The 15,189-nt window shown below is 51.8% G+C and overlaps 1 protein-coding gene and 1 long non-coding RNA gene across 10 annotated transcripts in view; one reads left to right on the forward strand and one right to left on the reverse strand.

The window, feature by feature from the left end:
- The first annotated feature begins 62 nt into the window (after positions 1-62).
- On the forward strand, positions 63-6,205 carry LOC119237007 (uncharacterized). The gene is made up of 3 exons (XR_005123171.2): positions 63-602; positions 4,288-4,507; positions 5,618-6,205. It is a non-coding gene; the product is annotated as an uncharacterized LOC119237007 (long non-coding RNA).
- Positions 6,048-15,189, reverse strand: part of COL16A1 (collagen type XVI alpha 1 chain) — a 57,921-nt gene continuing 48,779 nt past the window's right edge. For all 9 annotated transcript variants that reach the window (XM_037500951.2, XM_037500950.2, XM_037500949.2 and 6 more), the window contains 13 exons: positions 14,940-14,984; positions 14,701-14,745; positions 14,379-14,432; positions 13,910-13,963; positions 11,899-11,949; positions 11,511-11,600; positions 10,120-10,155; positions 9,535-9,579; positions 8,457-8,645; positions 8,075-8,141; positions 7,379-7,555; positions 7,134-7,211; positions 6,048-6,489 (listed from right to left, as the gene is read on the reverse strand). In XM_037500951.2, coding sequence (XP_037356848.1) covers positions 6,287-6,489; positions 7,134-7,211; positions 7,379-7,555; positions 8,075-8,141; positions 8,457-8,645; positions 9,535-9,579; positions 10,120-10,155; positions 11,511-11,600; positions 11,899-11,949; positions 13,910-13,963; positions 14,379-14,432; positions 14,701-14,745; positions 14,940-14,984 — 1,134 coding nt within the window. In that variant the 3' untranslated portion in view covers positions 6,048-6,286. The remainder of the gene's footprint in view (positions 6,490-7,133; positions 7,212-7,378; positions 7,556-8,074; positions 8,142-8,456; positions 8,646-9,534; positions 9,580-10,119; positions 10,156-11,510; positions 11,601-11,898; positions 11,950-13,909; positions 13,964-14,378; positions 14,433-14,700; positions 14,746-14,939; positions 14,985-15,189) is intronic.

Below are 15,189 nucleotides of genomic sequence, written 5' to 3' on the forward strand. Positions count from 1 at the left end.
TGTTTGGGGCTGTCAATCCTAGGCCCTTGGGTAAACGGAAGTGACGCTACGCGTAGGGAGTAGGTCCGTGTCTGCCAGAGAGGCCCGAGGAGCTAGGGTTCGGCTGGCAGTTTCTGGAAATTTTGGTCACTGTGCTGGCGCGGCTGATCCCCCCGCCCCCGTTCTGCCCTCGGGGAGGCCCCGGGGCTGGTGAGGCCCGGGTAATAAGAGACGCTTAAGTGGGGTGTTGCCGCGGTAGCCTTGTCAAAACCTGTCAAATGGAAGGTGGGATAGAGGCGTAGTTGTCGTCACTCCCGAGTTTCCAAGGCGGTTGCCGTGACAACGGTGAACCTTTCGAGGTCTCGAAGGGATAGAGGCAAAGGCGGAAGTTCTCTCTAATGCTAAAACACCAAGACCCCAGGCGTTTTGGAGTGCGATCTGTGGTCTTCGGAGAAGAAACTACGGAGCTGCCAAAATGGGAGGAAATTTTATAATATAGGGCCTCTTCCGTGGAGAAACCGAGATCCAGAGTGGCAATGACTCGCCCTGCTATGCAATGTGGACTAGAACTGGTGTCAGTGGATCCCCAGTTCTCAGCAGGAAAGTCTTGAATGGTCTCCAAAGTAGGTCAGATCCTAGTTACTAAGTGACCTAATAAATAGTGTGTACTTCCTTAGAGCTTGGTGGTTCAGGTTGTAGGTTTGATTAACTTGAAATTCTTCCGTGTGCACACGATTGTGTGTTTTTCCTTGTCATTATAGCCTCAGTACTTAGTGCAGTGTCTGACACTTTTTTTTTTTTTTTAACTAAGTAAATGAATAGTGTTAATAGGCGTTACTCATTCCAGCCCATCTCTCTAGCTATCTAGTCAGGCACATTCCAAAATCACAGTGCTGATCATGCTCCTTGCCCACTGAACAGTTCACAATGTTCATCTACCCCTATACTTACAAAGTAAGACCCAACTTCTTATTCTGGCACTCCCAGGCCCTTCACAATTTGGTTCAACTTCACCCTTCCAAACTTAAGCCTTATGGCCTCTGTCTATATTCCTAGGATTCAGTTCCACCATTTAGCATTCTTGCTTTGGAGTGAGGATCTTGATTTTTACCACTTCTAACTGTATGATCTTGGGTAGTTATTTGACCTCTCTGATTCTCAGTTTCCTCAGATTTCAGCTGTTTGTACGAGATTAGAAAAATGAGCTTATTACACCTGCTCATGTCCACACATATGCTCAAACTATTCTTTTCACCGACCAAAGCCCTTGCCTTTCAGTCCTTCAAAGATCAGTTCCAATCCCTTTCTCCACTTAACCCTTCCGTATTCCCCCCGTCTCCAGACTTATCCACCTTCTGGCCTATCTCCTTTTGTACTTGGTACCATCACTGTGTCATATTCTAGCTTGTCTTGCATATGAATTCTGTTTGATATTTCCCCCCAAACCCATTCCTCTCCTCCTTCATCTCACCTAGCTTCTCAGACCCCAAACCTGGCGTCATTCTTGCGTGGCCTGTTTCTCCACATTCTCTCCCTCTTCCATTTGCTCTAGTTCAACAATAGACCCACGTCTTCTCTTTTCTCTCTGTTTGCACTATCACCCTACTCCAAGACACAATCTGTGGCCCAGATCACTACACAAGCTCCCTAGCCAGTATCCCTGCTTTCCTTCTTTCCTCCACACTGTTCTTCATAAGGCAGCTAGAGTAATTATATTGAATGTAAATCAGATCTTAAACTCCACCAAAGGCTTCCATAAGTCATATAATAAAATATCCTATTGGCCTTTGTGACCCTAAATGACCTAGACCCTGCCTGCATCTCTGGCCTCACTAGCTGCCACTGCTGTTCCTCCTGGTTCTCTCCAACCATGCTGGCCTAATCTGCACCCTGGGACTTTCAGAGCTCATTTCCACCTCCGGATTTTTGGGTTAGTTCTTCCCTGGGTCTGGAATGCGCTCTTTTTTGGCTCTTCACTTAGCTGGCTCATCCTTGCCATTCAGGTCTTAGTTCTAGTATCATCTCCTTGGGTGGACATTCATTGACACCACATTTAAAATAGCATTGCCTGTGCGTGTGCACTCTCTCTCTCTCACTCACTTTCACACACACACACACACACACACACACACTAGTCATCTATCATGTCACTGCCTCATTTGTTTTCATATTGTCTCTACTTGAATTATCCTCTATCCCTAGTACCTAAAATAGTGCCTGCCATGAATTTAGTGAAGGTCAGTGTTGATATTGTCCTTATCATCACTATCATCCTGCAGTGAATGCTTACCAGGTGCCAGGCATTGTGCTAAGTACAATGTGTGGTTTCATTTTCACAACAATTCTTTGAGATAGACACTATTACCCATTTATAATGAGGCACTGAGGCGGAGAGGATGAGTTCCCTGCCAGCAAAAGGATAAGTGAACAAGCCAGGATTTCATCCCAGGTTCACCATCTTTTATTTACTCTATATTTTGTAGTTAGTAGGTCTTATGGCTTACCTTTGTAAGCTTCCCCACCCCGACCCTGTTCAAATTGAATTGTAAAATCTCTGAAAGGAAGCAATTTGCAGACTGGGCTGAAGGTCAAGGAATATTTGCCAAGAGAGAGAATAGTGACACCTAGCCTGTAAACTGGGGTAACTGTGACTCACACTCATTTGATTACACAGACTTATTAACCTGTTGAGTTCCTATCACTTGACAGGCAGTACTCTAGGTGCCGAGGATTAAACCCTAGGAGAATTCCATGTCCATAGTCCCCTTGGGTCAGCAGAGGGCTCTTAGGAAAACTTTCTGCTGGATGTCTGTGCTGTTTGGGGACAAGGTCACCCAAATCATTTCTCAGGCAGTCAGATGTCAGCCAAAGACAACGTCCAGGGCCCAGGTGTGTTTATTTTGGGGACAGCCACATAAAAGGGAGATCAGGACTTCTAAAGACTGAAAAACAATCAGTTCATTTCTAAAATCCCAGCTACCTGAGGCAGACAGGGATGGGTGGGGAAATTCCTGTTATTGTTTCAGTTTTAGCCAAAGGGGGGAAACTTGGATTCCAGAACTTTTTGAGCACGGGGCACTTTCCTGATTTCAGGGAAGCCCCGTGATTGATCCATTAGAGGTAAGGGTGCTTGGTAGTGAAAGATCATCTCCCCCAGAGACACATCATGCCCACCCAGGCATCCTGGCTTACCATCAAGCTTCAGTATTGCTTACTGAGAAGGAATGCCAGCACCCATCTAATTATTATGGAATTAATTCTTTAATTCCATATCCAATTCCAAAATTCAAGTTCCATTCAGATGCTGTGGATCAGAGGTGATTTGAAGCTTTCCACAGAACCAACAGAAAAATGGAAATAGCAGAGGTGGCATTTGGACAGACTCCCCTTGGTGATGGGATCACACTGTGAGGAGAGCACCTCAATAAATTGTGTTCTCATAGACTGTTCAGGACAACAGAAAGGTCTAGTCTTGTAGGAGGTTAACAGACCACAAGGGAAGAAAGAATCTAAATAGATTCTGTTCAGTTCTGGCAACAGGGGGAAAAGGCAGATTTAGATTCCAGAAGGCACCAAATTGGGGGGTTTTCTTTGCAGAATAAACATACAGCTGCCTTTTCTCCATCTTATAGACCACAGGGTTACTCAAAATAAGGAACCTCCAATTCATTCTTCACTCTGCTATTAGTGAACTTAAAATTAGACAAACTTGTCTCAGCACGTCTTCATACAAGACCCTCCTTATTTCCCAGTCTCCCCAGCTCACGATCTGCCTTCCAACCGCACTGCAGGTCTCCCATGGCTCAGCTTGCTGCACTCAATCCTGTCTGGACCTTGGTACATGCTGTATCTTCTGCCTACATCCATCTTTATCCAGGCAAGGTCAGGTCCTCAGTCTGGTGCTCCCCTGACACCTGGAACCACCCCATCTTCATTGTAACTTCATTACACTTCATTGTAATTGCTTGTTTAACTCTCTGCTCTCCCCATAGACACCAAAGAGGCAGGGACCACATCTGTCTAGTTTGTCTCTGATTCCCTAGAGCCTAGTACAGTTCCTGGCACAAAGTAAAGAGAGAAAATGGATTCATCAAGTTAGACTTTGCCAATCTGTATGATCTGTGTGTTGCCTTAAAAGCCTGGACTAGACTAAGGAATAAAGATTGAGGATTAATAGGGCAGAAATAAGAAAAAGCTGCTGAGGAGGGAAAGACTTGATGCCCTCCTCCCTTCCTCGCCAGCTTAGCCAGCTCCTGAATTTACCAGCAAAATCTCTGTATTTTTTTTTTTTTTTTTGGCTGACCACAGTAACAGAAGAGACTATAAAATTCAGCTTCCCATCTGGTTCTTCATGGTCCAAGAAAATACGGCAATTTCAACTCCAGAGAGACAAGTGCTCAAATCATGAAAGCTTAAACCTAGCCTGTCGTAGAATCCCCAAAGAGTAGCATGAACTTGACTCAGGAAGAAAAGTGAAGAAAGCATCATTTACTCTGTAAGGATGAATTCCCTGGTGGCCTCAAAGTGGGTGAGTCTGATGTTTCCTCTAACGATTTTCCTCACTGGCCTTCAAAGCCAACCTGCTCCATTCAACAGCTGTTCCTCACTTCTCTTGCTTTCTACTCATGCCAGTCTGCTCCTTATCATGACGCCCATCGTCAGTGAGCACTGCACAGGCTGGGCTGGAGGTGGAAGCTGGACTTCCAGTGGGAGCACTTTAGCATCTGTCCAGAACTGGCTGCCACTTCAATACAGAGATGATGCATTTGCTTTTTAACATTTGATGTTAGAATGGCTGGTGAGAGATAAAATAAGAATTGACTCCTCCTTTATCCAAAAACATCATGTGAGATACTCGGGCAGTTCCCTGAGCCTTCCTGATCTCATTCCTCTGGCCACCTGCACACTTTTGCTCCTGGCATGGAAATAAACAGGGCAACGTTTCTGAAAAGCCATCCAAAGTTTCTGGCCTCCTGATATTTTGGGTCCCAAACAGAGAGAGGATTTTCAGAACTGTGCTGGAAATGGCAGCTCTGGAGAGATTTGACAGCCAGTTTGAAGGCTTCAGGCAGTTTGGATAAGCATCTGGACTCGGGGTACATTTTTGAGCCTGATCTACAAGCCTTTTGAAGTTTATCCAACTTAAATAAACTTTCCAGAAAGCTGGGACCAGTAAAAAGGCTTTCTTTGGAAGTCCCTCTGGTTGTGTCCTGTTGCTTTCTCACAGGGCAGCCAGCCTATCAGGACAAGAGATTTGAAAAGTAGAGAAACAGAAAGCTCAAGGCTGTAACAGTCAATTTTCATCTCCTCCCTGCTCCTTCCTACCCTTTAACATACAGAGACAGTGACAGCAGATAGATCATCAAGCTCCAGGTCTCTGGACCACGAGCTGAGACCTGATGGTGGCTTGCCCAGGACCGCCTTAGTACAAGCCATTTCTGAAGGCCTAGGCTGAGGCACAGGAAACATCACCCAGGCTAGATTAGCCAGAACAGCCAAAGATGCCATTTGCAGTTCAGGAGAGCTGGTGACAGCACTGTGCATTGGTACAGGCAGAAGGTTCCATCTCATTTCCCGGAGAAGCATTCCCTGGTCGCCTAGGCCAGGGCTGGAGTCTGTCTCTCTCCTATTTGCACAGGTTTTCTCATCACAGAATTACTGGAGCAGCACGGGAGGCCGCATGCAGGCAGACAGATGGATGCACTGCAGCAGCTGGGTGGCATTTCCTGAGGTGCAACCTGACTTCGGGTCACGCATGAGAAGTGAAGGCAGCGGGTGGGATCCCAAACACTGGGGGTCTCCATCTATAGGGAGACAAGTAGGGAGGGGCCTTTATGAGACCGAAGTGGGGTCTCCAAACTGGCTTTTGGCTCACTCTTCAGGAGATTCAAGGTGGAGCCACTCTTCTGATGTTGAAAAATGTGCTGTGGAGAACAAGACACAAGTTCCCCAGGGCCAAGGATGACCCAGAAGCATCTGGAAAGGCGAGCTGAGTTAGGAATCCCCGTAGAGCAACATCCCTTAACTGCAGTGGTTGACCACAGACAATGAAGGAAATGCCCGTTTTGGGTTTTGTTTTTTTTTTACTCAAGAACCAAAAGACAAAAGCAAGATGACAGGGAGATGCAGCTGCAGCACCAGAGAAACCCCACTGGAAGTGGGATTGCAGGTAGTTTTGTTTGTTTATTTATCAATAAAAAATATTAACAGCAATTAAAAAATTAAAACATTCACAACCCATCACAGAGTCCTGTAAGTTTTAGCCATGTGTTCCCAATGGGTCCTTCATCTAACGGAGATGGTGACTTCAGCCAAAAGGCCCCTTCATGCTTTTCATGGGTGGGTACTGCTGCTCCACTGGCATGGCCCCAAAGCAGTCAGAGGGGGTACAGTGGCCAGCCTTGCCCGGCTGGCCCATGGGGCCTGGGGGGCCGGGGATGCCAGGGATGCCTTGCTGGCCCATTGGCCCAGTGGCACCCATCTTGCCATACCCTGGAGGACCCTGAGGACCTAGAGAGGGAAGAGTCAGAGAAGGAAAGTCAGGAGGCACAGATCCCAGGGGAAGAGATTAGACCCTACATTTGATTACTATTCCTCCAGTCACATGTTATCCTGAAGACCTCATCTGATTCTGACATTAATTTCATAAGGGCAGTGATAATACTGGCTCATTTTATTGAGAGTTTCCATGTGCCAGGCGCGAGGCGAGTGCTTTTTAATGCATCATTCATTGAATCATCTCAACAGCTCAGTGTGAAAAGAACTATTATCTCATTTTTGGAGAGGAGGACACAGGCTCGAGCGGTGGTACATGTGGAGATGATGAAGTGGAGCCAGAACCGGGTCGTTGGGCTCTGGTTTAGGCTACACAGCCTGGCTTCGGTGACCTCAACCAGGTCTTCCAGCTGGTAAGATGTTGAGCAAGATTTGAACTGGCCTCTCTACATTCGACTCTCTTCCACCATAGGCTGTTCACCCCATTTAAGACTTCCACTCCCCCTGCACAGGGTCTTACATACAGTGGCATTAGCTATAACGTTGTTTGATAGGTCTATTGTTATTTGAGGTTCTACCCAGCAATGCTGTGGAAGGTCCACAATAAAAGGGGGCTGAGCTATTTTACACGCATGGTCTGATATGTTGGCTTTTCCTACCTGGGGGGCCAGGGAGACCATTTTCTCCTGCAATGCCAACGCCAATGTCCCCCTTTTCACCTTTGGTACCGGGCATTCCTGGAACAAAAGAAATAAAATAAGTCCCATCCCTGAGCAGAATGACATACCCAGTCGGATTATTTGAACATACACACATGCGAATATATACACATCAGGCCCCTGCAATACTCATGTTTGCTCCGAAGAGCTGTACATGCACGTTGGGAACAAGAGCCCAGAGTTACCTCTCATTCCTGGCAAGCCCTGCCGTCCTTCTCTGCCAATTTGACCAGGGAGTCCAGGTGACCCCGGAGCGCCTGGCCGGCCCGGAGCACCATCCTTTCCTGGCGGCCCTGGTCGTCCAGGAGATGCTGCCATCTCCATGGGGAACTGCATCCTGGAGGTGTAGTAAGCCATCCTCTCTGTGAGAGAGGACAGGGACAGTCACAGGGTGCCCTGGGGACCCAGAATGACTGCAGCTGCTGCAGACAGGCCACCAGTCTGACACAGCATTTCAAGGTCGACTTCCCAAGCAAGGTGTCTGACCCCTTCAGGACAGGGTCTGTGTTTACCCCCGTCCCTAGCACAGTGGTGTTGGAGGAACAGGTGAACAGGAAGAAAGCTTATAAGCCACACCAGCCATCTTACAGATGCTGCTCGCCCCTCTATTTAGAGCTCACTCCATGCAGACTCGTTTGATATCAATTTTCTTGTCTGTCTCCTTTGTTCCAGTGGGGGCTCGGGGAGGGCAGGAGGGAATCATTTTATCTCTGAACAGAACAGGTGACCAGGAAGGTCTGAAGTCTACTTGAACAGAAGCCTGTAAGTGGGCGGGAGCAGGGGTGAGTCGGGAGGAGTTTGAAAAGGAGGCCAGGGTGGGGCGGAGAAGCAGCTGGGAGGGACAAACAGCACCCACTGTCACCCAGCCGTCTGGCAATTACCATCAAACATTTTAGTGATCTCTTGTCTGATGAACCTCTTGATTTCATCATAATTCACCATGTCTCCCTAAGGAAAGAGAAGAAAACCTGCCTCAATTAAACTTCCCAGCCTGGTGCCCTCCCTCTGGGAATAGACTTTATGGAAATAAAGGATGGGGAGGAGGGCAGACACTTAACCCAGTGTCCTAACTCCTCTGGAATGGTACAATATATTTTGTACATCAGTACATTTTAGGGGAAAGAGGGGCCCCCCATTTCACCACACACACAGGTGAAAAGCCATCCATAAAGGAGTCAGGCTCGTTTCGGCAGTGTCAGCAGTAGCTTCTAAAATGTCCATGCTCCTCCCACATGCCTGCTTGTGAGACAGCCTCCCCCTTACCATGGAGCCAGGCACCCCGGGTAATCCGGGGCTTCCTGCAGGGCCCGGAGATCCAGGGTGGCCCCTCTCTCCTGCAGGACCTGGCGGCCCAACAGGCCCCATGGAGCCACTCTTGCCAAGCCCACCAGGACTGCCAGCTCGTCCCTTCTCTCCTGCTTGGCCCTTCTGTCCTGAAGGCCCAGGATCACCCTACAAGAAAAGGAAGTCAGTCCAGCATTGTCGAGAACTGTCCAATCAACCTCATGATAATCACAGCAGTCTGCCCTTTTCTCTCCATCACCCCCCCATACCCACCCCAGAATCTCCTTCTGGACTGTGGTCAAAGCCTCCTGACAGCTTGCCTCTTCTCACTGCCCCCAGAATGGTCCTTTTAAAAGACAGTTCTCCTGGTGTTACTCCTGCTTAGAAGATTCCGATGGAGCCCAACTGCTTTCAGGATAAAGGCCTAATTCCCTGGCCAGGCATTCAGGATCACTTACCATGTAGCCCTGATCACATCCTCTCCAGCCTCATAGCCCTGCCCTTGCAGCTCCAGCCAGACCTCCCTGGTTGCAGTTCTCTTACTCATTTCCTCCCTCCCTGTGAGCGCTCCCCCCTCCCAGGGCACTCCTCCTACTCAGCAGAAATGCTTCTGTTCTTTGTCCCGCTTCTCTAACTCCCAGGCTGAATTGGGTGTTTCTCCCCTCTGCTCCCACAGTGCTGTGTCTAGTTTTGTGGGTTTTTTCCCCATACTCTACTGTGTGACTGGACTTAATGAACCCTATTGTTCAGGGACCTCTGTTCAGCCAAGCCTGGGACAGAGCACCTGGAATATAAGCAAGATCAAGCAGAGGGTTGTAGAAGGAGCCAATCAATCAACCCACCAATGATTGAATCAAGTGCATTTCCATTCTCCCAACCAGAGCTAAGTTCCCAGGATCAGCCCCGTGTAAGACGTTTAGAGATGAGCTTGCCCGAGGTCTGTCCACTCTCTCTCTGCCCACTGGACTTCCTGGGTCTCCTCTCCACCACTGAAGTCAGCAGCTAGGCTTAGCCAACTCACAGGCTTCTCCTCTCAGATCCACCAGTGCCCACTCACCTTTGGGCCAGGAGATCCATAGAGTCCCTGTTTTCCAGGAGGCCCCTGAAGGAAAGCAAAAGTCAGAGGTTAAGTCTGGGAGGGACCTCCAAGCCATCCTGGGGAGGCACCAAGGAGGACCATCTTCCAGAGGCTCTGGGCCATGTCCTGCTGGGCTGTGTGTGAGCACGACAGCTGGAAGGGGGAGTCATGTCCCCTCGGGCCTTGCCTTGTGTGATCATGTTGGTTGGGTCCCTGGTCACAGACAAAAAGAGGTGAGAAGTGAGAATAAAAGGGCCAGTCTGGTGTACTGGATGGCCCCGCAAGAGCAGGTGGCCTGGAAATGTTTGGAGTTTATTATTATTGGCTCTTTTTCAACAAGTACATGGTTAAAAAAAATAGTGAAGACAGTTTTGCTCAAATCCTGGTCCCTTAGTCCCCAGCTCCCCTCCCCAGAGGACAGGGGCACAGTCTTCTGGGTGTCTGTCCAGAGATCATCTGTGCATTCAGGGAACGCTTACTGAATGAATGGAGGGGTTTGGGGAGGGGGAGGCAAGGAGCAAGACGCTTCTCCAAGGGAAAAGAAGCAGCACAGCACAACAGTACCTCTTTGCCAGCTGCGCCGTCCGCTCCAGGCTCACCCTGAGGAGAGAGTGATGGAGATGTGATGCGAGTCACCCAGCTGGCGGCACCCGCTTGCCTGGGCACCAGGCCACCAGCCCCCCTGCTCCACCAAGAAGCCAAGATCCTCCCCTTCTGCTCTGACACTCTCGGGTCATGGAAACTTAGACGCCCACCCCACACCCCAGCCTGGCCCCAGGGCCCCACATGGAAGCTCCTGTAACCCTCCCACTCCAGCTCTACTGGGAAGAGCACACTGTACCTGCCTCGCCCTTTGCTTGAGATCCTGGCATCTCACACACTCCTCTGCATGTATGTTCAATGTTTGCCCAGAGGAGGCATAAACTGTGAACCTCTGTCTGGGTTGAGCGTCCAGAAATTAGCCAGGGTGAGCCTGAGTCTGCTCCCTCCCCCAGACAGGAGAGGTGTCTCCTAACCCAGCGCGGTGCTGGTGGGATGCCGGGAGGAGGAAGCTGTGATTGCACAGCTGGCAGGCTCATCCCAGGCCGGAGGCTCCTGGGCTATAAGCAGGGGACACTGAGGCTTGAAGGAGCTGCTTAGGGTTCATTGTAGAAACCTGAGTAGGAGGCGAGACTGGGCCTTCCCCGCGGATGGGCTGAGTCATCCATCACCCCTGCACTGGCTGGACTCATCCACCCCTTTGCAGGCCACCAGCCCCAGGCCGTTGCCACTGCTCCAAGAAGAAAGCAGGCTGTGGTGGAAAGCCCTCTGACCCAGGGGTTCCTGCTCAGCACCCCATAGACTGGCAATCCATTCCCCCTGGTGCAGCCTGTTGCCTGGGGCCTTTGGAAGAGGAGTTGAGCAGAGACGTGCGCTCTGCCCACCAGCGGCGTGTCATGAACAGCCCACTGGGCCTTGCGGACCATCAAACCTACTCAGTAAGGTCGTGGTGCAGATTAAGTGACAAAATGTCACACTTGGTTCACTCTTTGGCATTCATCAGTGACCAATATGTCACAGCTCTTAGTGTTAAACATTAGTGAGACTGAGGAGCGATTCCCGAGTTGCTGAGAAAGCGACAGTGAAAGTCCCGCGTTTCTGGTTCCTGACATTTACAGACTTTTCTGTGCTTACCAACAAGCTCCCTGGGGAAGGGGGAGGAAACAGGGCCGTCTCCTCTCTGACACCTAGTGGCGCTGGCTGGTGGTGGGGGGCAGTGGCCAGGTGTGCATCTGGAGCAGCTGGGCCCAGGGCTGCTCTCTGCTCCCCCGTATGAAGGGATTCTCAGCGTGAGCTCCGGGCTGCTCTGTCCATGCTAACAGCCTGCCCTTCCCCAGAGCCCAGGCATGCGGGGCTGCACTCAGCTGACAAAGCACTGGTCCTCTCAGGGCTGTGCTGCAGGAGGGTGGTCTTACCGGGGGGCCAGGGTGTCCAGGTGGGCCAGGCTGGCCTGGAAGGCCTAAAAGGCCCCTCTCTCCAGTGGCTCCCCGGTCTCCTTTCAAGCCCTAGAGAAAAGGGGGGTGTTAGTGAGGGAAAAGTGAACCCCACATAGGCAGACCTCCCATCATATGCCATATCCTCCATGCCTGAGCCTACCCCCTGCAGGGGGACAGCTCTGCCTAAGCATGGGGCTGGGACCAGCAGCAGTGTCCAGCCTCTCTGAAGACTGTCACCTCTTGCTTGTTGGGGAGCTCTCTGGTGCTAGGGAGGGAGGAGGATGGGGACAAACTGTTCTCTGCACCAGCCCCCATTCCCTCTGGAAGGACGCCTGGGAGAGAGGGACGAGGGAAGCATGTCACTCACCACCGCAGAGAGCCCTGCTGGGCCCGGCTGGCCTGGAGGTCCTGGTGGCCCCTAGGGAGTGACGAAGTCAGTGGGGAGGAAAGAAGCACCAGGCCCCAGGAGGCAGAGGGACGTCAGCTGCTCCGTTCTCATCCTTAAATCCTCCCTCCCCTCTGGTCTCGCACCTGGGTTTCTGACAGATTTGTGCAGAGCTGAGGGCCGGATCCTGGAGGGCATAGGCCCTCGCGCCTGGCATAGTGAGAGGCACATCTGGGGCTGTGCTGAGGGGGTGGTCTGGGAGCCATGGTCAAGAGGCCAAGAGCATAGGGCAGTGGCCCAAGGGAGTTAATTACCAGGGGCTCCCCTCCTTCTGTTCTGAGAGATAAAGATCAGGAGCTGGGGATCTGAGCAGCAGGTCAGAGGAAGGGGCTCAGCGCCAACCCCAGCGTCCACTGGGTTAAGGTGTAAGCTTGGCACTTAGGCCCCCCTGGGCTCCTGCTCCCTCTCTTCCCACACCCTTCCAAGCCACTGGAGGGCAGTGAGACACAAACCCACAGGTGCATCCACCTGCCTGGCCTGGCTGTGTCTGAATCCTCCCCAGCTATCCACAGCCTCACCTCTGAGGCACAGTCAAATGCCAGATCTCAGGCCAGAGCTACATCTCAACCTCAGGGCATTCCCAGATGGAAAGTTCTAGAAGACTCTGTTCTACTAATCCCAGGTCTTCTGGAGCAGGAATGCCCAGCACTGGGCCTGGCTCATAGCAGGGGGCTGTGCTGGAGGGACAGAGGTGAGAGGAGCAGCCCTGCACCCCCTCATCTCACCCCCCCCCCGCCCAGTGGGGACACAGTCCTCAGCATGTGACTCTTTTCATCTGTAACCTGAAGCGGACTGGACCAGACCTGAGGGCCCCAGTCCAGGGCTTCTGGACTCCGGAGATCCATAAACACAGCGAGGAAGACCTGAGTGTTCCTTATTTGGGTGATGAAAGATAGTTAACATTCCCAGCCACCACAATGGGGCTGTAAGAAAATACCAGTGTGTTCTCTCTTCCCTGGAGCCCTACAACTCAGGGCCCCCACACTGATCAAAAGCACCCATTGGCAGTCGTCTCTGTTACTAATGAGTAAAGTAGATGGAAAATTCGTCATTGCTTAGTTAATATCCTCTCCGAGATGCTCTGTCTCAGTAAATACACCACCCACGTATCCAGCTGCCCAAGCCAAACGGCGCCATCGTCCTGAGTCCTCTCTGCTGCCCCCGCCCCTCCCATCCAGGTGGTTAGTGTGACCTCTACCTCCAAGCATGGGTCAGATCCACCCACTGCTACCCAGCTCATCTGCTTCCACTAGAGCCCCCAGTCCCCCACCTCCAAGGTACCCCGCCTCTGAAGTCTGCACCGTGGTCAGCCTCCCAGCCCCACTCACACCCTTCACAAGCCCCCCTCTCCCGCAGCACTGACCTCGGGATCCCCAAACACACCCAGCCCTCCCTGCTTATGCTTTTTGCCTTGGCTGTGTCCACCCACCCCACCCACTGCCCCAGACTGCAGAGACAGCCGCTCCTTTCTGCCACTGAGGCCTGGTCCAATGCCGCTTCTCCAGGGAAGCCTCCTCCAAAGCTGCCTCCCATCTCTCCTGGTAACAGCCCATCACTGCCTGATGCCTCCACCTTAATTTGTTTATTGTGTCTGCCTGGAAGCCCTGGAACCCAGGGACCTGCTCTAGCTCACTCACTGCCTTAGCCCAGTGCTTGGCACTGCGCCTGGCACGGAGCAGGTGCTCCACAATTATTTATTAAATAACTGAATGATCTTTGTGTGATCAGTAAACTCAAAAGCGCCAGAAAATAAGAAAATGGCAAAAAGCCTGGAACCACTGGATGCGGTGAGTGCAAAGCCCATCATAGCCAGTTCTTCGTGGCGGGGGTGCTCCTGTGCCAGCTCTTGCAGGTCATCGCCAGCTTGCCCACCACCTGGCCCCCGCAGAGTCCTAACTCAGAAGGAGGCAGAGGTGGGAACAGTTGAACTCACAACATGGCCAGGGGGGCCGGGTCTTCCCTGGGGTCCCATGGCACCAGGCTCGCCCTGCAGGGGCCAGAAAAAGGAAGAAAGACCAGAAAGAGATTGACACTCATGGTCTGTTAGGTGAGAGGGCTGAGCAGAGAAGGCAGGATGGCCAGGGTCAGAGGGACAAGTAGAGCCCCCGACCCCCCAGACTTGCCAGGCCGGAGGGACCAGCCCTGACAGTGAGCATTAGGAAGGGAAAGCAGCACCCCAGCCTGAGAAGGCTAGGCCCTGCCCTTTAGGTGAGTGACCCATCAGCCTGCAGGAGGGGTCCAGTTACAACTTAAAGGAGGAAAGGTCAAGACGGACAGTGTTGGGTATAATCTCCACCAGAATTCCCAGAAGGCCAAGGAGAAAAGGCCGCCACTTTGTCACTAAGTAAGAGAAATGGTCCCAGACACAGCAGAAACCAAAGCTACCCACCCCTAGGCCTCACCTCTGCTCCTGGTCGGCCACTGCTGCCAGGGGGGCCTTGTTTTCCACAGTCACCCTACAATAGACAGGGGTGACTGGAACTCAGCACATGTCCACTGGGATCCTCCCAGTCCAGTGGACTCCACATCAGAGGGGTCCTGCCATCTGCCCCTCTGATGCCCTCAGGCTGGAAGATGGTGACCCCTGGAGGCTTAAATGTTGGGGTGGCATCTCAGCCACACATCAGGCTGCATGCTTCCTCTGGTTAGGCTGCCACCTCTGCCTGGTGCCAGGCCTCCGGGAGATCCGAGGAAATTGCTTGGCAGAAGGCACCAGGTCCTTACCTTCGGTCCTGGGAGGCCAGGGTGTCCTGTTTTGCCCTTGAAGCCCTGGAAGAAAAAGCAGGGAACTGTCCTGCCCTTGCCTCAAGCAGAGGCCTCTTCCCACACCTCCTTCTTCAGGTTAAACAAATCAAAGCCATCCCAAGCCATGACATGGGCCACAGGAAGTGTGGCAGGGGCTGCCTGCACCTGCTGTGCTTGGGACACCCGAGCTCCCAGGTGCTTCCTGCCACTTAACTTACCGGGGGTCCCATGAGTCCAGGTGGGCCAGCAGGACCAGGGTCCCCCTAAGAAATGAGACCAGGGCCATTGAGACATGAGCTCTACCTAGGTTACCCCCAACTCATCCACCACTGGCTCCCTTTCCCCAGCCCCTCCCCCAGCCTCCCAGGTTGGAAGGATGTCACTTGGGGAAGAAGGGAGAATCAAAGTGGGGTTCAGCTGCTGACTCCCTGTGAACCCTGAGTGAATCCTGCACCCTTGCTGGGCCTC

The sequence above is a fragment of the Talpa occidentalis genome, unplaced genomic scaffold (genome assembly GCF_014898055.3).
Source record: "Talpa occidentalis isolate TD23 unplaced genomic scaffold, MPIMG_talOcc4v2.1 talOcc4.9, whole genome shotgun sequence".
Classification (NCBI taxonomy): Eukaryota; Metazoa; Chordata; class Mammalia; order Eulipotyphla; family Talpidae; genus Talpa; species Talpa occidentalis.